Genomic DNA, 21,285 nt, shown 5'->3' on the forward strand with positions numbered 1-21,285 from the left:
CACAAAAAAGAGAGAGAAAAAAGATACGGATCCTACGACACCTCTAGAGCATATTTATTAATCATCGGCTTTTGCTAATTCTGATGCATAGTATGCAGAGGAAACCCGCTTCGTTTTTTTTTCTTCTGTTAGCAGCAAAGGATCTATTACCGGTATATATGTACAGATAAAACAACATATAGTACGACTTTTGTTATGCCAGTCGTGCGGCACATGTTGGACAGGGGGAAACCCAACAGGTCCACCGAGGCGGTTTGATCCTACTACCCATACACTTCAAGCAAGCGCTTTTCCGACTGGGCAAAAGTCGGCCGCCTCAAATACACTCCCCCTCCCGATTTCTTCAATTGTTTCACATAGCACGTCCCTCCCTAGTCCGAGGGCACGTAGAAAGTGTGGTTCTTTCTACGTCCGAATATTGTTTGCATACCCTATATATAGCTGATATTCAAAACCTGTGGCACCATGTTTCTCAACCGAAATAGTGCAACAAATGGACACACAAACCAAAAATGTATAACCTACCGTACTCACTAAATCCCGAATGATGTACTTCCATCATTATTAACAAAATAAATCTTTCAACAACAACATAAATTTGCTAATGTTATAGATGGAAACAACTCGCCCAGCACGTTAAGAAAAGTATTGACGTAATGTGCGCCCTGCACTTGTCTCCTCCCCCGTTTTCTCGAATGAACTGTCCGTGCTAGTTACGGACCTTGATTCGCCCCCAGGTCAACAAAACGAATCACAAAACGATCTCATTAGGGAGGCAACGATCGCTCTTTATTTACCAAAATTTTTAGAAAATATTTCAAAGTTCTTTTGTTGTCCCAAATAAACAAACAATCAAACAGATTGGAAAAATAAAATAAAAAGCGGTTGTAGCAGTGGTGAAAGGTGGCCATTGGTATGAGCAGGTGATGAAATTCCTCCTCAGAAATCGAAGTCTCCCTTGAATTTGTTCAAGAATTCACGTTTGTTCCAGCTTCCTCTCTTCTTTGGGAAATCACAGCTGGAATTATAAATAATATAAATAAAAATGTTAGTATCTTGTACCAGCGCTATCATATACTAGAAACTACTAATACTAGAACTATGTATCGAAGATCATTTCAGAGGCCAAGAGTCAATGTTAATTTTTTAATACTCCCAACTTAAAGTATACTGCCCAAGAAGAAGGCAGGAAATGTTTTATTTAACGACGCACTCAACACATTTATTTATGGTTATATGGCGTCGGACATATGGGTAAGGACCTCACAGATATTGAGGGAGCAAACTCGCTGTCGCCACTGCATGGGCTACACTTTTCGATTAGCAGCAAGAGATCTTTTATATGCACCATCTAACAGACAGGATAGTACATACCACGGCCTTTGATATACTAGTTGTGAAGCACTGGCTGGAACGAAAAATAGCCGAATGGACCCTCCGACGGGAATCGATCCTAGACCTATCGCACATCAGGCGAGCGTTGGATATCTTATATCAGTTTTGTCGTATACTAGAAACTATTAATTCTAGAGCTATATCACAGATAAACTTTGAGGTCCATGTTACTTTTGATTTGCTCTGAACTTAAGCGAGCACAGTGAATACGACCATGTCAGTTATTGGTGAGCTATCACGTGACAGGACTTGTTGTAATAAAGTGCTGTTTTTATACCAAACGGTGAATGTCTGCAATTTGATTTGAACTATACACCTGGAAAAATGTTAAGCTCCCTCTCTGCAATTTTTTTCCATGCGGTTTGAACATCTGTGCGCTGGCCCCAAATCTATGACATAAAAACCAGGTCTGGTGCTTATAAAACGTTTAGAGTTTAGACTCGGTATTGTGATACACTCTGAGACTTTAACGTCATGGCAACGCTATACAAACGACATGAGTGTGACGTCATTTTAAAAATGAGTAACAAACACGTCGTCGGCAAGTTTAGCAAGACGTTCCCTGCGTGGGTGTGGATAGTTTTTAGGCATGCTTCTATCAGAGAAATGTGCGAGCACGCCTGTCGTGGACACAACTTCTGACTTCACGAGATAGTTCTATCCAAGACCGTCCGTTTCTTGCACCAGTGTCCGTGCTTGTAAAACTTAAAGTCCAGACTTTAATAAAGTCCTAGACTTTAACGTAATGCTATTTGAATGGCGTTGCCATGACGTTAAAGTCTGGACTTTATTAAAGTCTAGACTTTAAGCTTTATAAGCACGGGGCCAGGACCTGCGATTCTGAATCTTTGGAGGTTTAGACGCAAATCTCTAAGGACGTCACACGCATACAAGTTGCATGGCATTGCCATGGTGTTAAAATGTCAGACTCTATTAGTCTGGAGTCTAGACACAACTATCTAATGACGTCACACACACATACAATATGCATGGCGTTGCCATAGTGTTAACGTCTGACACTATATTAGTCTGGAGTCTAGACACAAATATCTAATGACGTCACACACACATACAATATGCATGGCGTTGCCATAGTGTTAACGTCTGACACTATATTAGTCTGGAGTCTAGACACAAATCTCTGACTAATGACGTGACACGTGCATTGGTGTTAAAGTCTGAGACTCTATGGACCGAATTTACAAAACATGTTTATATATTATTACGCGTGTAACTACTAAAAAAAAACAGGCTTCGTAAATCCGGCCCTATTACTATATTAGTCTTGAGTGTAGACTATAAAATGTTTGTAACCAGAGGGCTAGAACAGTTTCGAATACGCGCTAAGCATTCAGCATTAAAGTCGCACATCCTAGTCTCAACTGTGAAAATGGACACAAAGTTTGGTTAAAGGAAAGGAAGGAAATGTTTTATTTAACGACGCACTCAAAACATTTTATTTACGGTTATATGGCGTCGGACATATGGTTAAGGACCACACAGATATTGAGTGAGGAAACCCGCTGTCGCCACTTCATGGGATACTCTTTTTTTTTTTTATTAGCAGCAAGGGATCTTTTATATGCACCATCCCATAGACAGGATAGCACATAGCACGGCCTTTGATATACCAGTCGTGGTGCACTGGCTGGAACGAGAAATAGCCCAATGGGTCCACAGACGGGAATGGAAAGTTCAGTTAACGTACACCACTGTAACACATCTGGATACATTTGCAATACAGTCAAACAAGATACGGTGACGTTGAAACAGGGAAATACCCTTAAAAAGCAGAGCAGAGCTCGTCTTCATAATCATTACTTCTCAGAGAGACGTGAGTTGCTGTTTTTTTAAATTAAAAAAAATTATTTTCTATATTAAATACACCAGGATTAGCAGGAACACTTCCGATGTACGGAAATTGATATTAAATACACCAGGATTACCAGGAACACTTCCGATGTACGGAAATTGATATTAAATACACCAGGATTACCAGGAACACTTCCGATGCACGGAAATTGATAATCTAAACAATACAATCTAAGTAATGTCTGATTTCAATTCCTAATGTAAAACATACGCCGTAGTGTTTAAAAACTAGGGTCTGTCTCTTTAACGGAAAGATGTAAAACATACGCCGTAGTGTTTAAAAACTAGGGTCTGTCTCTTTAACGGAAAGATGTAAAACATACGCCGTAGTGTTTAAAAACTAGGGTCTGTCTCTTTAACGGAAAGATGTAAAACATACGCCGTAGTGTTTAAAAACTAGGGTCTGTCTCTTTAACGGAAAGATGTAAAACATACGCCGTAGTGTTTAAAAACTAGGGTCTGTCTCTTAACGGAAAGATGTAAAACATACGCCGTAGTGTTTAAAAACTAGGGTCTGTCTGATTAGGGTCTGTCTCTTTAACGGAAAGATGTAAAACATACGCCGTATGTAAAAACTAAACGGAAAGATGTAAAACATACGCCGTAGTGTTTAAAAACTAGGGTCTGTCTCTTTAACGGAAAGATGTAAAACATACGCCGTAGTGTTTAAAAACTAGGGTCTGTCTCTTTAACGGAAAGATGTAAAACATACGCCGTAGTGTTTAAAAACTAGGGTCTGTCTCTTTAACGGAAAGATGTAAAACATACGCCGTAGTGTTTAAAAACTAGGGTCTGTCTCTTTAACGGAAAGATGTAAAACATACGCCGTAGTGTTTAAAAACTAGGGTCTGTCTCTTTAACAGAAAGATGTAAAACGTCGCCATCTGTGTTCTTACGTTGGTGGTTTTCCTCCTTTTTTGCCGCACTCGACGTAACACTCGGCGTACATCTTACAGCACATGTGCTCGTGCTCCATCTGTGACACGCCGTCCCCCAGCTCCACCCTGCTGCACGCGAACCTCTCCCGTAGACAGTCCGTCAGCGAGCACTGACCTTTGACCGACGCGTGCACGGTGGCCAGCACAAGACACGTCATCAAGAAGGCGCTTTCGAACTTCATCACTGTAAAAACAAAAATAGTTCAGCTTTTATTAAGAGGACATGTTTTACTTCATATCTTATTTAGTATTTGAATGTAGACTCAACCAAAAAAGAAAGTATGCATGTAATTAATATTCATTTATGTCATAAACCAGACGACATTCATGGCAGAAATTATAGAATTAGATAACTACACCATTTCGGAGGAGGTGTGTATGCAGTAATTACACAAGTTGCGCACGTGTTTGCTGCTAATGGACCATCACAGTGACCACCCCATGAAAGAAAAATTGCAGACGGAATTGACGATGGCGCGCGGTAAGAATAGGTCTCCTCGCAGGTCGGCCTGGACAGGTGTTGTAGGCTCGCATACGGTTCCTGACTGTCTCAGCATGAATGCGAAATTGTCGGACAAGAATGGTGGCTGCTTGAAACCGGTTCTGGAGAGTGGTGGTTCGGATATACCGGTCCTGCGCAGTCAACATAACTCGTAGAGGGCCGCTCCGAGGGCGGTCATTGGTGGATCCAGTAGGCTGCAAACGATGGTTCAGTCTCTGTATAGTGAATCTGGTTACACCAAAAAGTCTGGTAACGTTAATGACACTGCGTCCAGCATCAAGCATCCCAACTGCTCTCTAACGTCATGTTGTGATAGGCGTGGCATTATCAAACGGTATTTTATAGGCTCTATTTATTGGTTTTTCGAAGGTGTGCACTCATGAGCATACCCTAGTGAAATATCGGGTATATGCATGCCCAACAACTGACCCACCTCAGCTATCTGGGCTGTCTGTCCAGTACGTTAGTGGTTTGTAATAGACGTCGGTGTAGTAGTTTTACATGTTACCAACTGACTCGTAAAATACGCTCTGGGTGGGAGCCGGTACCGGGCTGTGAATCCAGTACTTACGAGTCCTATCATTTCCGATGTCTTAATCACTAGACCACCGAGACCCGTAAATTAGATAAAGAAAGTTAAAGTTTGCTTTGTTTAACGACACAACTAGAGCACATTGATTTATTAATCGTATTAATCATAGGCCATTGGATGTCAAACATTTGGCAAATTTGACATATAGTCATGGAGAGGAAACCCGCTTCTTTTTTCCATTAGCAGCATGGATTTTTTATATGCACCATCCCACAGGATAACACATACCACGGTCTTTGATGTAACAGTCGTAGTGCACTGGCCGGAACGAAACACAGACCAATGGGCCCACCGATGGGAATGGATCCTAGACCGATTGCACATAAGGCGAGCGTTTTACCACTGGGCTACGTCCTGTCCCAGGAAAAGATGTAGGGCCGTAGCTAGGATTTTTTGTTGGGGGGAGGGAGGGGCAGCTGAGTAGTTAATAGTCTAAAACTCCTTAAACAGTTAAGAAGAGAATTTTCTCTTAAGTTTCTATAATGCTTTCCGGATTTTTTCGGGGGGGGGGGGGTTCAATGACATGAGGCGGAATGCCAATGGAACTTTGGGCGATGTTTGGAGGGGTTCGTAAAAAAAAATTAAAATTAAAATTAATATATAATAAATTTATAACTGTCGCAAAATTTAGGGTTTTATTCATTTTAAAGAAGAAGAGTGACTATCCCAGGACACTTCCCCCCAATAGCGTGACGGCCACAAAGAGTGAATAGTCTGCACGCGATTCTCACATCAACAACGGCAAAGATGTCTCCTCTATGACATAACCCGCCATTAAATACAGTCGTATTTTCCACCAATAGATTGGAGCACCCATTAACGTCACAGCAATACGGCAAGTTTGCGCGATGCGTATTACTGTTTTAGTGTGCCAAAACTCGGCTTGGTTTGTCGGTTATGTACTTAATACGGACGCTAGCGGTTTATATGTTTGAGAAAGTACGATAATGAGTTTCAAACAGGAATAGTTAGTGACCCGTTGGACAAGAAAATCGTTTGATGATCATGAAACCTTTCGAATTTAGATTGAATATCAAAGGGTTTTCATTTCAAAACGAAACTTATACGCCGTTTATTTTGATTATTGTTTTTATTACACTTCACGATTGTAAAACGATAGTCGTGTTGTTATCAATGCATATCAGCTATTAGCAAAATAATAGTCGCTTTGTGATCTGTTTTATCTTTTCAATTCCAGGACTTAGAAAGCAAATGTCACTGCTCGCGTCCAACAATCAAGTGTTGCTGTTTTATTTCTTATGTACTTTATTTCTTCTGTATTCGAATTAAATAATGAATATGATACTTAAAAACATTCTGTCGAGCACGGAAGTTGTGGTAGTTAAGGATAAAGATATCGGACCCAATGTTTCAGCTTCTCTTATTCGTCAATAACTTAACGAACTCTTACAAAACAAAGACGAATATATGTTAATATGATGGCCATGCGTCAAACATGTTTATAAACAGTTACACGTATTGAATGCTATATTCGTCTTTGTGTTGTAAAAAGTGTGTTAAGTCATCGACTAATGAAATGATTTTGCACGAATTTTCCCAATCTGATTAAAGTTAGCTCTACTGGGTCTGCCAGTAGATCTAACAGCATCGCATGGACACCCATGTCCAGGTGACATTTCATCTATAAATAACAATTTAAATATCGACCAATTAAACTTCGCCTTTTATAGCGTTATTCGGGAGCATACAAATTCTAAAAATACCGGGCGTTCGTTGGTCTGTTTCAAAATTGAAAAAAAAACGGGGGGGGGGGGGGGGGGGGGGGGGGGGTGCAGTAATAAACTCTGGATTGTATACTAGTATAAAGAGATTTTATCGCTACACCATCACGGGGTTTTTTTCGTCTTGAAACGAATTTTATATAAAATTTTATATTGAAATTATTTTTCGGCATACTTCGTAATTCACCCGAATCATTTCGTATACTCTCGGCATAATCCCGAATGGTTTCAAATTCTTTTTAAATCACTGGCATGATTTTGCAAGTAAGGTTTTGATTGGTCGAATGAAAGGTCAACTGGACATGAACTCCAACGGGCTGCTGTTAGATCCACATGTAATAGTGGAGCTCATTTTAATTAGATTGGAATTTTCCGTGCTCGACAGAATGTTTTTAGGTATTGTGTTCATTATTTAATTCGAATACAGAAAAAAATAAAGTGAACAAAAACTGTGTAAGTATACAACACGGTCTACTTTGATATTTTACGTCTTCTGCGGGTTTTAGCAGGTAGTAGAATATTTCGTTAAAAAAAATAGATATTCGAGAAATAAGAAAATCGCACCAAAATGGCGAGTGACGGACCATGTATCTTTTATATAGTAGGGATAGAAATGTTTGGTATATGTAAATACACGTTAAGTGGCACTAAATGTGTCATGTATGAAGACAGTATGAGCAAAACATTGAGGAAATTTATCAAGTTTACCGATATACAACTTTTTTCTTCTTCTTTTTATTTTTATTTTTATTTTTATTATTCATGTATACTAATCTGTGTCAAGTGCCTGTGCCTAAATCTTATGTCCGACGCCATATAGCCGTAAATAAAATGTGCTGAATGCGTCGTTAAATAAAACAGCTCCTCCCAATAGACGATATTTAATCAAATGTGCTCTAGTGGTGTCGTTAAATAAAACAAACTTTACCAAATACACCCCACGAAACAAAAACGCTAATTGCGAAGTATGCCACTTCCACTTAACGAGTACCTTATAAACCATTACAACAATGGAATACTGGAAACCACTTTATATAACACGCACACATACATACAGTACTTTTCTAGATATTTTAGCACGTTATGAGACTGGCGACAATATTTCTACAGCTCCCGTTACATGAAGAAAATTGGACCTGACAAGTAGTCGTATACACTGTGACGTAGCGTCTAACGATTTACCACGTTTTCACAAATAATTTAACCAGAAACAAGTGACATCGCTTAGGGTAATTACGGTAATGCCAGGTCATCGCTACTAATACGAATATTTGTTCACACGTTAGTATGAAACGCACGCGATCTTTTGTACTTAGATGCAACAGTTACGTTAGATGGCACCTTTTGCGGATGGAATGTTCGTGCCCATTGTCTATATGTCCAATACCGACTCAATAAAATTTCAGCGAAGCTTTACATCTTAATGGAGAAATTTAAGTTAGGAAATAATTTCGTGGGAGGTGAAAAGTGATATTTGAATATTTCATTAAGGTGACCAGCTGTTTATAACCCGCATCGTTGTTGTAGTGGTTAAGCCATCGGACTTAAAGGGACATTCCCGAGTTTGCTCCATTGTACGATGTTTCCGACTAATAAAATATTTCTACGATTAAACTTACGTATTGAATATAGTTTCTTGTTTAGAATATCAGTATATTAGTATATTCAATGTGTTTCTGGTAATCTTAATATTTGTAAGAAGCCCAAACTGGATTGTGTCGTCAAATAATTTCGTACGTACGAACAAATTATATTTTAGGTTATAAAATAAATTTTAACCTAGTACAAATATCAGAACGATCAGAAACACGTTTAATATCCAGTCACTAATATTTTATGCAGAAAAATATATTTGATATGTAATTAAAATCGTTAAAAAGTCGTCTTAATCATTGCAGCAAACTCAGGAATGTCCCTTTAAGTCTGGTAGGTACTGGGCTCTCAGCCCGGCATCTCTCCCACCCAGAGCGAGTTTAACGACTCAGTCATCACTAACAACTAACAACTAACTCACTGTCCTGGACAGATAGCCCAGATAGCTGAGGTGTGTACCCAGACAGACTGGATATACGAAAATAATAATAAATGACCTACTTATGGGAAGGAGGGAAATATTTTATTTAACAACGCACTCAACACATTTTATTTATAGTTATATGGCGTCAGACATTATGGTTAAGTACCACACAGATATTGAGGGAGGAAACCCGCTGTCGTCACTGCATGAGATACTCTTTTCGATTAGCAGCAAGGGACCTTCCTACGCCACTGAGAAATAACAGACGTATATTAAAGCAGCCTACATTCTATACACTTCACCGGTGTCATGGTAAAGCCATCGGACATGAGGCTGGTAGGCACTGGGTTCGCAGCCCGATACCGGCTCCCACCCAGAGCGAGTTTTAACGACCTAATGGGTAGGTTAAGACCACTACACCCTCTACTCTCTCACTAACAACTAACAGCTAACCCGCTGTCTTGGACAAACAGCCCAGATAACTGAAATGTGTACCCAGGACAACGTGCTTGAACCTTAACTGGATAAGCACGAAAATGAGTTCATAAATGAATTAAATATACACTTCGGTCGATTACGTATTCTCCGAAGTTGTTTAAGCGTGAAACACGGAGAGACAGAACGCGCGTTCTCGACGCTACCGTATTACCATATTACCTAACTGATACGGCGATGCTCATAAATACTTCATCTAAACACTCCACGCTTCATTTCAGTAAACAAAAATATATCTGGTAATTATCTCTGTCACTCATTATGCTATCAAGTTAACGAAATGTCGTCAAATATTTATGAAAAGAATTACTTTTCGGCAATTACCGATTTTACGAGTATATAAAATAGCTGCAGGATCAGTCGGGTCATGTGATGCCTAATTGCAATCATTAAGTTTAGTCGATGTGTTGTCGTGGGATTTGTATATTCGGAACAATGCAAATGGTCATTAACAATACATTACAGGTTTTAAGGGGTAATTCCGAATGATGCCAGTTAACTTGAAGTGGTCATGGGTGTTGAATACGAATATCTGATAAGAATCGACTCCGTTCACAGGACTCGAGTACTCAGGCACGGGTCGAGGCTAGTAAGAATCGACTCCGTTCACAGGACTCGAGTACTCAGGCACGGGTCGAGGCTAGTAAGAATCGACTCCGTTCACAGGACTCCAGTACTCAGGCACGGGTCGAGGCTAGTAAGAATCGACTCCGTTCACAGGACTCCAGTACTCAGGCACGGGTCGAGGCTAGTAAGAATCGACTCCGTTCACAGGACTCCAGTACTCGGGCACGGGTCGAGGCTAGTAAGAATCGACTCCGTTCACAGGACTCCAGTACTCAGGCACGGGTCGAGGCTAGTAAGAATCGACTCCGTTCACAGGACTCCAGTACTCGGGCACGGGTCGAGGCTAGTAAGAATCGACTCCGTTCACAGGACTCCAGTACTCGGGCACGGGTCGAGGCTAGTAAGAATCGACTCCGTTCACAGGACTCGAGTACTCGGGCACGGGTCGAGGCTAGTAAGAATCGACTCCGTTCACAGGACTCGAGTACTCGGGCACGGGTCGAGGCTAGTAAGAATCGACTCCGTTCACAGGACTCGAGTACTCAGGCACGGGTCGAGGCTAGTAAGAATCGACTCCGTTCACAGGACTCGAGTACTCAGGCACGGGTCGAGGCTAGTAAGAATCGACTCCGTTCACAGGACTCCAGTACTCGGGCACGGGTCGAGGCTAGTAAGAATCGACTCCGTTCACAGGACTCGAGTACTCAGGCACGGGTCGAGGCTAGTAAGAATCGACTCCGTTCACAGGACTCCAGTACTCGGGCACGGGTCGAGGCTAGTAAGAATCGACTCCGTTCACAGGACTCGAGTACGCGTACAAGTGAGACAATGTAGAACAATTAGTTCAGCAGTATCTTTCAGCAATACAAGTTACACAATTATTTCAGCAGTATCTATCAGCAATACAAGTTACACAATAATTATTTGCTAGTTTCTCTTTTTAATCTGGCCGTTTGTCCTTCTGTCCGTCACAATACTAAACGTATCAACCGGTTTCTTAATGGAATACAATGGCATGATTTGGCATCCATGTTCAGTGCTGGAATTAAGATGCCTAATGCTATTTTACTTTATTCCTTAGTCTCATTATCCTCTAGTGTAAGTGTCGGGTACTCGGGTCCGGGTCGAGTTTGACCCTCGAGTACTCAAGTCCAATATTTTGGACTCATGGAGGCCCTACAAGGAGAGCCAACTGATTTTTTTCTCGTTCCACCCAGATGTTTGACATCCAATAGCCAATGATTAATTAATCAATGTGCTCTAGTGGTGTCGTTGCACAAAGCAAACAAGTGTCCAACTAAGGTTCAAGCACGTTCCCCATGTACACACCGCAACTATCTAGGCCGTCTGTCCAGAACACTGAGTTAGTGGTTAGTATGAGAGAGTTCGGTCTAGTGACCTTACTCCTGCCCATGGAGCTATTAAAGAGACAGACCCTAGATTCAGCCGTTGAAAATGCACACCAAGTTTGATTAATCTACAACCCAGTAACACGTTTGTATAAAGTTATAATAAAGTGAAAATAAGAGTGTGACGCTGAAACGCGGAAATATTCTATGAAAGTAGACTGGAGCTAGTTTCCACAACCGTTACGTCTCCGAGGTACGTGCGCTTTTTTATAATATGAAAACAGAAATGCCATTCATGATATTAGAGATCCAGAAAGAGCAGAAACATGTCAGATGTACGGAATTGAATAATCTAAACAATATAATCTAAGTAATGTTTGATTTAATGACCAAAAAATCGACTCTAATAGTGAAAAATACTCGGTAATGTTTACAAACTAATTAACAGACTGGGCCTAGCATTGCACTTAAATAAAAATAGAAATCCCACACTGATGCCCATTATTATATTACGTTCCAAAAATAGTCTTCCCATTGAAACGGGCAGGTGAGAAAGTGTACCGCTACAAAATAAAATAAAGATATCTAAGTAGTTTTTTTTAATCAGTTGGACTTTCAGCATCGATCATCATTCATTAATTTATGAACATAAGAAGGAAGGAAATGTTTTATTTAACGACGCACTCAACACAGTTTATTTACGGTTATATGGCGTCAGACATATGGTTAAGTACCAAACAAATATTGAGAGAGGAAATCCGCTGTCGCCACTTCATGGGCCACTCTTTTCGATAAGTAGCAAGGGATCTTTTATATGTACCATCCTACAGACAGGATAGTACATACCACGGCCTTTGTTACACCAGTTGTGGAGCACTGGCTGGAACGAGAAAAACCCCAGGATAGCACATACCACGTCCTTTGATATACCAGTCGACAGCGCATCGGTTTAGGATCGATCCCTATCAGTGGGCCCATTGGGCTATTTCTCGCCCCAGCCAGTGCACCACGATTGGTATAACAAAGGCTGTGGTATGTGCTGTCCTGTCTATGGGATGATGCATATAAAAGATCCATTGCTGCTAATCAAAAAGAGTAGGCCATGAAGTGGCGATAGCGGGTTTACTCCCTCAATATCTGTGTGGTCCTTTACCATATGTCCGACGCCATATAACCGTAAATAAAATGTGTTGAGTGCGTCGTTAAATAAACCATTTCTTTCTTTCTTAAGTTCATAAATGAATGAATAATGATCGATGCTGAAATTCCAACCGATTAACAAAATTACTTAGATATCGTTTTCACAAAATTACTTAGATATCGTTTTCACAAAATTACTTAGATATCGTTTTCACAGAACTACTTAGATATCGTTTTCATAAAACTACTTAGATATTGTTTTCACAAAACTACTCAGATATCGTTTTCACAAAACGAGATAACGTTTGTTCCGGTTTATAACCGAATGAAATGGATGCAGTTAGTTTGTACAATCTTATTTTGCTTTGCAATTCTTTTATGTAATACAATTAATTGTGTTTTTTTGTATATTGTCAAAATTTGTACTAACCTTCTGATAATATTGATAATACTGCATGAAAATGCTTGTTTAGTTAATGAATTGTAACACATTTTGTATAATCTAGCTACAATAAATCGGTATGAAATGTAAACATAAATAAATTATTTCACTAAACAATAATAATTTTGTATGTTTCACTGTATTATCAGATATTGTGTGTTCGGAAAGAAAGAAAGAAAGAAATGTTTTATTTAACGACGCACTCAACACATTTTATTTACGGTTATATGGCGTCAGACATATGGTTAAGGACCACACAGATTTTGAGAGGAAACCCGCTGTCGCCACTACATGGGCTAATCTTTCCGATTAGCAGCAAGGGATCTTTTATTTGCGCTTCCCACAGGCAGGATAACACAAACCATGGCCTTTGTTGAACCAGTTATGGATCACTGGTCGGTGCAAGTGGTTTACACCTACCCACTGAGCCTTGCGGAGCACTCACTCAGGGTTTAGAGTCGGTATCTGGATTAAAAATCCCATGCCTCGACTGGGATCCGAACCCAGTACCTACCAGCCTGTAGACCAATGGCCTAACCACGACGTCACCGAGGCCGGTTTGTGTGTTCGGCGTTTTACAAACAAATTGCTACACACATAGTTCTAATGTGCGTTTTATTTTTATTATTATTATTATTATTATTATTATTATTATTATTATTATTATTATTATTATTATTATTATTATTATTAATATTATTTTTTTATTATTTTTTTTATTATTATTTATTCATTTATTTATTTTGTTTTTGTTTTTGTTTTATTTTATTTATTTTATTTGTTTGTTTTGTTTTTGGATGGTGTGTTGTTGTATTTGTTTTGTTTTTTGTTTTTTTGTTTTGGGGTTTTTTAAATGTAGAACTTAGATGCATAATGCAGCGCATTAATTTTACGTCAGAAACCAATAACCTGTTTTCGTTTTATTTACTTTTTATACTTCCGCCACAAAAAAAAAAAATCCCCACAAACTACTAGCATGTTTAAGGCAGTACATTACTTCCTGATATTACAATTTAAATAGTGACGGCAAAGAAGAAATACATGTATTTAATATCGAACAATATTTGCATTCTGTCAAATAGCTACGCCCAGGGTTACAGCCAGTGCGCTTAGAACTGTTGATTGAAAAACGTGTGAAAACGCACTTATTTCAAAAACATAGCCACTGCAGAACAGTTGTGGTGAAAATCCCAGCACGATTTTTTTGGTCTTATCAATGCAGTTTTCAACCGAAATGTCGTATATGTATAATCGCGATGACACAGAAGATGAATTTCATTTAAGATATTTTAATATGCCCATTGTAGTTACATATTCGCTCAAAATATGTTTTTAAAACTCTACTGGGTAAGACCATCTGTTTTTAAATCAATAGAACTACTGTTCGTTCAGAATAAATACAAACTTTGTAACATTGGAAAATATTAAAAGTAAAAAAGTAAAGTTTGTTTTATTTAACGACGCCGCTAGAGCACATTGATTTTTTATCTTATCATCGGCTATTGGACGTCAAACATATGGTCATTCTGACACTGTTTTTAGAGGAAACCCGCTGTCGCCACATAGGCTACTCTTTTTACGACAGGCAGCAAGGGATCTTTTATTTGCGCTTCCCACAGGCAGGATAGCACAAACCATGGCCTTTGTTGAACCAGTTATGGATCACTGGTCGGTGCAAGTGGTTTACACCTACCCACTGAGCCTTGCGGAGCACTCACTCAGGGTTTGGAGTTGGTATCTGGATTAAAAATCCCATGCCTCGACTGGGATCCGAACCCAGTACCTACCAGCCTGTAGACCAAATATTAAAAGTGTTACATACTGCGCTTAAGATCGCAACATGTATAATAACTGTTTCTATTATACAAATACACATTCGCTGGTTTATGTTTTTATATGTTTTGTATAAGTGTATACTAACGGTGAAATAAATCTGACATATTTGTTGTATTGTATTTAGCGAATAATTACACAAATTCCACAAACTGAATTGCCGAATTACATACTTTAAAAACATGGCGCTGCATGAATTTCAAATAAACCAAAACGCATTAAAAAGAGAAGAAAAAAAGTAGACGGAAAAAAGGAAATTATTTGGTTACCATTTCTAATGGGCATGTCCTTTCAATATATAATCTATAAAAAAATTTAAATGAAACAAAATTATTTTTTGGGGACGGAAGAGCCGCTATTGTGCAGTTTTGAAGGATCTCCGTTAAATATGGTAATAAATCAGGCGCGGGTGCAGGGGGAGGTTTTCAGGGGTGAAAACCCCTTCCTGCTCAAGCAAAGGGTTTTTTTCTCTCAATTTCTTACACACCCGTTGATGAGAACAGCATGCGTTATTTTTGATATCACATGGGTTGTATACACACGTACATGTGTTAACAATTTCAAGACATACGACTGGCTGCTCTTAGGTGATGACCAGGTCACCAGTGCCATGCATCCAATGAAAAACAATACGGTGGAAATAGATTACACTGTGACGTATAGCCAACCTGACAATCATGTGTCTTTGACGCGTAAGTTAGCTACAAGTGCAATGGCTGTAAATAACTTTTAGTCGAAAAAGATGTGAAAATTTGCTTAAAACCTGGTTTTTGAGGATATGTAAGAAATAGAATAATACATTCGTGTCCGTTAGATGCCATTTATCTCACAACTCGTTGTTTAAAAACGTATCAAACGTATCATACATTTTAAAACAACTCGTTGTGAGATAAATGGTATCTAACGGCCACTCATGTATTATTCTCTATATAAACAACTTGTTGTAAGATAAATGGTATCTAACGGCCACTCGTGTATTATTATCTATATAAACAACTCGTTGTAAGATAAATGGTATCTAACGGCCACTCGTGTATTATTCTCTATATATTTGCCGGGGAAGCATGACTCGACCCTATAAACTTCGATCGCCGCAGTTTAGACCCTCCCTACTGAAATGCCAGCACACGCGCGTGTACAACTAATTAGCCTGAAATTAGATATTAATAGTAATTCATGTTCATATTACAATACAAAATCCTGTATTGGATTAGTGTTTCCCATCTCTATTAACAGAGATCAGTTTTGGTGAATGTTAATCTGGCAGCTTATATTTAAAAACCTTTATTTATGTTAGAGCTGTTATTTTGCAATATTATATTCATAGATTGCTTGATTATGTTTTACACAAATCTGAAGCTTAGCTACTTTTTTATGGCTTGAGAAAACCCCCAACAAAACCCCCCCAAAACAACATAAAGCAAACAAAAGCATTACAAACGTCAAAATTGGGTGTAATCTAAATTAAATCAGTTGAAGATAATTAACTATGCATTCATTCATTCAATCATTCATTCATTCATTCATTCATTTACCATAGTTTGACACCCAATAGCCGATGTATTTTTCGTGCTGGGGTGTCGTTAAACATCTGTTCCATCTATTGTAGATAATTACTGATTTTGCGTTAACAAGGCATGTTTTAAGTATGTTTTAGTTACAGAGCAGCTTCCCAAGATTTCATCATTTACGTATAGCAATCGGATTAAAATCAGCTCCAGAGGCGGTCTGCCCCGGATCAGGCCCCTGGCTATCCAGAGGCGGTCTGCCCCGGATCAGGCCCCTGGCTATCCAGAGACGGTCTGTCCCAGATCAGGCCCCTGGCTATCCAGAGGCGGACTGTCCCGGATCAGGCCCCTGGCTATCCAGAGGCGGTCTGCCCCGGATCAGGCCCCTGGCTATCCAGAGACGGGACCCGGCACAGACATGCTCGAAACCTTCGTGGTATATGAGCATGGCAAAATTATCCGCTCCGTTCCAGAGGCGGGACGTAGCCCAGTGGTAAAGCGCTTGTTTGGTGCGTCGTCGGTTTGGGATCGATCCCCGTCGGTGGGCCCATTGGCTTATTTTTCTTTCCAGCCAGTGCACCACGACTGGTGTATAAAAGGCCGTGGTATATGCTATCCTGTCTGTTAGATGGTACATATACAAGATCCCTTGCTACTAATGGAACAATGTGGCGGGTTTCCCCTCTAAGACTATATGTTAAATAAAATAGGATATTAATGACATTTTCTTGCTTATACATGTAATATAAATGTGTGTACACCATATGTTTCTTGTATTCCTAATGTTTATTGCATCTTAAACATAATTTTTAAATTACTGAAGGCAAAATCTAGTTTGAGTTGCTAATTTAAATGTTTGGGTCTGGTGTATTTTTTAAATATGTCCACTATCACACATACAAAAGATGATACTGTTCACAGCCTTTGATATACCAGTCGTGAAGCCCTGGCTGGAACGACACATAACTCAATGGGTTGTATGCGTACGGGCTCCCATTTGTTTAGGGTGGAGAAGGGGGAGGGATAGCCTGTTTTTTGCCCCAATTAAACAAAAATGTCCCGAATCTGGGTGACAACGTTTATTCATATTAGCATTACTGCAAAACAGCGATATATGGTTGCAAATGAATCACTACGCATTTTTACATGGATTATAACTAATTTTGCAGGTAAAATGTTCACCCGCCTATCCCTATATGTTTCCAGTTAGTGGTAGAATATACTCTTTATTCTATGTGATCACCCACAACACCCACTCACCCCCATCACGTGTGGGGGGGGGGGGGGGGGGGCACTTGCGCACTCCTAGATTTAGACCTGAAATACTTTTTTTTAACTTATATTCGTCAGTTAAAGTACTGTTAGCTGTACGTATTTAACATATTGGGATTTGCCGTGGTAAATTTTACATGTAGAAAGCAGGAAATTGTATTTTAGGACTCGACTCGAGTCCCTCTTGAAATGCCTCACCAAAGGAGTCAAACCAGAGTTCAGTTTCATTTTAAAACAAAGTCCTTCATCAGGGTTGAAAATTAACATGAAAACCATGGTCGCTAGCACAGCCAGTTGAAGAAAAATCTTACTGGCCCTTCTCAAATTCAACTAGCTCTCCAATTATCACATTGTAATTTAACTGTACCGCCAAAATCAAAAGTAGAATGTTCTTTGTTGAATAATAGCCATGTGTTTGCCGTATATAGTCCGTTTGCGTCAAAGGGAAACCGATGAATTGGCATGTAACTTCATAACGTTAAGTTATGTATAAAGTTAAAATTCATATAAAAACATATTACATGTATTAAGTTTTAAACCCATACCAAGTCAAAGAAAAAAGAAAAAAAGAAATCCAGTATAAATGAAAAACAAGTTTCTCTACAAATTACCATTAAATTAATAAATATATTAAAGTTCATCTTGGATGGCAATCTTTTGTGTATGATTATTATTAATGGTTAGAAAGAAATGTTTTATTTAACGACGCACTCAACACATTTTATTTACGGTTATATGGCGTCAAACATATGGTTAAGGACTACACAGATATTGAGAGAGAAAACCCGCTGTTGCCACTTCATGGCCAACTCTTTCCGATTAGCAGCAAGTGATCTTTTATATGCACCATCCCACAGACAGCGTAGTACATACCACGGCCTTTGATATACCAGTCGTGGTGCACTGGCTGGAACGAGATATAGCCCAATGGGCCCACCGACGGGGATCGATCCCAGACCGATCGCGCATCGAACGAACGCTGTACCACTGGGCTACGCCCCGCACCTATTAATGATTAAGTCTTTTAAATGTATGTTTGAGTAACTCTCTCCTACTACCAATATTTTATATTGAGGGACACTCTCGTTGGAGGGTTTAGCACATGATCTGTGAGTTGGGTTATGGGACGACAGAAAATATAAAAGGTTGGGTTGGGGGGGGGGGGGGGGGGTGGAGGTATGGTTAGGTTAGATCATAATGTTTAACGTGCAAATTCTGAACAAGCTGTTGTAGCGCACGCCTGTCATGGGTGCAGGTGTCAGCCTGGGCCGGCTTCTCCGTCAAGGACAGGAAAAGGCGCTGCCAAGTGTAAGGGAGCACCAGCAGCCCGGCCGCGATCGGTAATGGGCGGAGACAATTTTGATGCTATTGAATTTTGAATATCCCGTAGGATTTTAGTGAAAAAGGTGAAAACTGAGCAAATTTCTTGAAGTAATTTTGGCGCGTTTCGGATCGGTTCATCGAAAGAGAAAGGGGAGCTACTGGTTAATTTTGATTTGATTTTATAACAGTAGGTATGGTTGGAGATCATGCAAAATAGTTTTCACCATTACATTTTAATAAATTAATTACAACTTACTTCACAACGTCTTGATTAAAATTAATTGTAATCAATTTTAGCAAACCCATTGTCTTTTTTTATTATCGTTTTGACGCTTGTAGCAGTTCAAAATGCAATTTCAAGTGCAAAAAAAGAAATATACATACTTCTGGATTTAGTGCTTACTAGTTTTAGACGAACTCTGTTATATATATATATATATATATATTTGTTTTTTCACAGTTTTAAACAAATCAATCTGCAAATTGTATTAAACGGTAGTACAAGCTCAATGAGAATACTTAATAAACAAGCATTGCAAAATGTTCACAAATGTAATTAATATTATTCTGAAAATGAAAATGATATCTAATTGTGCAAGAAGATTATTTTTATTTATTTCATTTAATTTCCTTTGCCTATAGTGTTTCTATCACATTATTCATATGAATCTTATCTTTTTAAAATTTTACTTTCAGTAATAATTATTGTAGTCGTCGATATTGTAATTCAGTTTTATTTGCAATTAGACCAGGGTCTCGTAATTTTGATTACTATTATCCAGTCGTTTTGTGTAAAAAAATTTTATAAATATGCTCTAGTGGTGTCGTTAAGAAAACAAATTTTAAATAACTTTTATATTATGCTATATGATAATGTAACGAAAACCGCTTACCGGTTGTATTCTTAAAGTCGTTGAGAAATAACTTGTTGGTTGTTTGTGGATCTTTGTGGCTGTTTGCTCTTCACCAGACGACGGTTGTTGATGGTTCTAGGCGGGTCTTGATGATGTTCTATCGAGCCTTTCTCAGAGTATGGCGCGCACGATGTCATGCTTATATAGTAGCGGCAACGGGATTGGTCGATCAATTCCTTCTCAAATGGCAATGGCGGACTGGCTGAGCAAAACGCGTTGGCAGACAGTTTTTGTTCATGGTTAATTCATAAGTTACATGATGGAGGCGTTACTAACTATTTAATGTTGGCGTGCGCTGGCTCTTGCTAAAACTTTTGTTTGCTAGAATCTCTGTATTTTCTTCTGGATTTAATGGGCGAGATATGGACTAAATATTGGTATGCGTGGGAGGTTACCAATGTGGTGATATATTTGTATATTTCCATCACGGTGTTGAAATCATTTTAATATTTATTTATTTTGTATATTTATTGCAATGACCCACTACATATTGGGGTGGGGGAGTCGGTCAGAGGGTGGGAGGTAGCCCAGTGGTACGGCGTTCGCTTGATGCGCGGTCGGTCTGGGATTGATTCCTGTCGATGAGCCAGTTCGACTATTTCTAGCTCTAGCCAGTGCACCACGACTGGTATATCAAGGGCCGTGGTATGTGCTATCCTGTCTGTGGGATAGTGCATATAAAATGTCGCGAGTTTCCTCTCTAAGACTGTATGTCAAAATTACCAAATGTTTGACATCCAATAACCGATGATTAATAAATTAATGTGCTCTAGTGGTGTCGTTAAACAAAACAAACTTTTTTTTAAGTCGATCATTGGAACTAGAAGATATTTTATCCCTTTAAATTTATATTAATTTAAAACCTTAAACGCAACAGTAATATTTTGTATTAATTTATCCGTCATATATCAATGCAAGACAGACAAACAGACATATTCAATACATGCATGTTCATTAAAAACCTGGAGAGCTTTAAGTAAATAAAGAATACTACATGAGTGTCATTTGGATACCATTTATCTTACAGCGAGTTGTTTTAAAACGTATCTAATGAGCGAAAGCGAGTTGCATACATTTCTATAATCGAGTTGTAAGATAAATGGTGTGTAAAGGCTCATCCAGACTGCGTGCGTCGCGTGCGTGCGGTCGTGCTAAAACAAACAGAAAAACATAAGTTTCAATGAGAGCGTCGACACTGGATGCGAGCGTCTGCAAACCGCGTGCGGCCAACAACAATGATAAATTCGTATATGGTTTATATAGTACCTAAACTCCAAGCCGCAGACGCACGCACGCCTCGCATCCAGTCTTTATGAGTCTTAACGGACACAAATGTGGTATTCTATTTCTTATACATCCTTAAAAAAAACAGTTTTAAAAATTT

At 39.1% G+C, this 21,285-nt stretch overlaps 1 protein-coding gene across 1 annotated transcript; it reads right to left on the minus strand.

Annotated features, from left to right (window-relative positions):
• Positions 1-767: 767 nt before the first annotated feature.
• LOC121377609 lies at positions 768-20,014 on the minus strand. Its single transcript, XM_041505672.1, has 3 exons — positions 19,881-20,014; positions 4,164-4,389; positions 768-1,018 (listed from the first exon to the last, which is right to left on the minus strand). The coding sequence occupies exons 2-3, from the start codon at positions 4,385-4,387 to the stop codon at positions 940-942; spliced, it is 303 nt and encodes a 100-aa protein (XP_041361606.1). The 5' UTR covers positions 4,388-4,389; positions 19,881-20,014; the 3' UTR covers positions 768-939.
• Positions 20,015-21,285: the final 1,271 nt, after the last annotated feature.

This window comes from Gigantopelta aegis, chromosome 7 (genome assembly GCF_016097555.1).
Source record: "Gigantopelta aegis isolate Gae_Host chromosome 7, Gae_host_genome, whole genome shotgun sequence".
Lineage (NCBI taxonomy): Eukaryota > Metazoa > Mollusca > Gastropoda > Neomphalida > Peltospiridae > Gigantopelta > Gigantopelta aegis.

What these genes read in the sequence shown, in the direction of transcription:
- LOC121377609 (XM_041505672.1), bottom strand. Translation starts at nt 4,387, where the DNA reads ATGAAGTTCGAAAGCGCCTTCTTGATGACGTGTCTTGTGCTGGCCACC. An exon ending in AAAGGAGGAAAACCACCAAC is followed by an intron (nt 1,019 to 4,163) that starts GTAAGAACACAG and finishes TTATAATTCCAG; the next exon opens with CTGTGATTTCCCAAAGAAGA.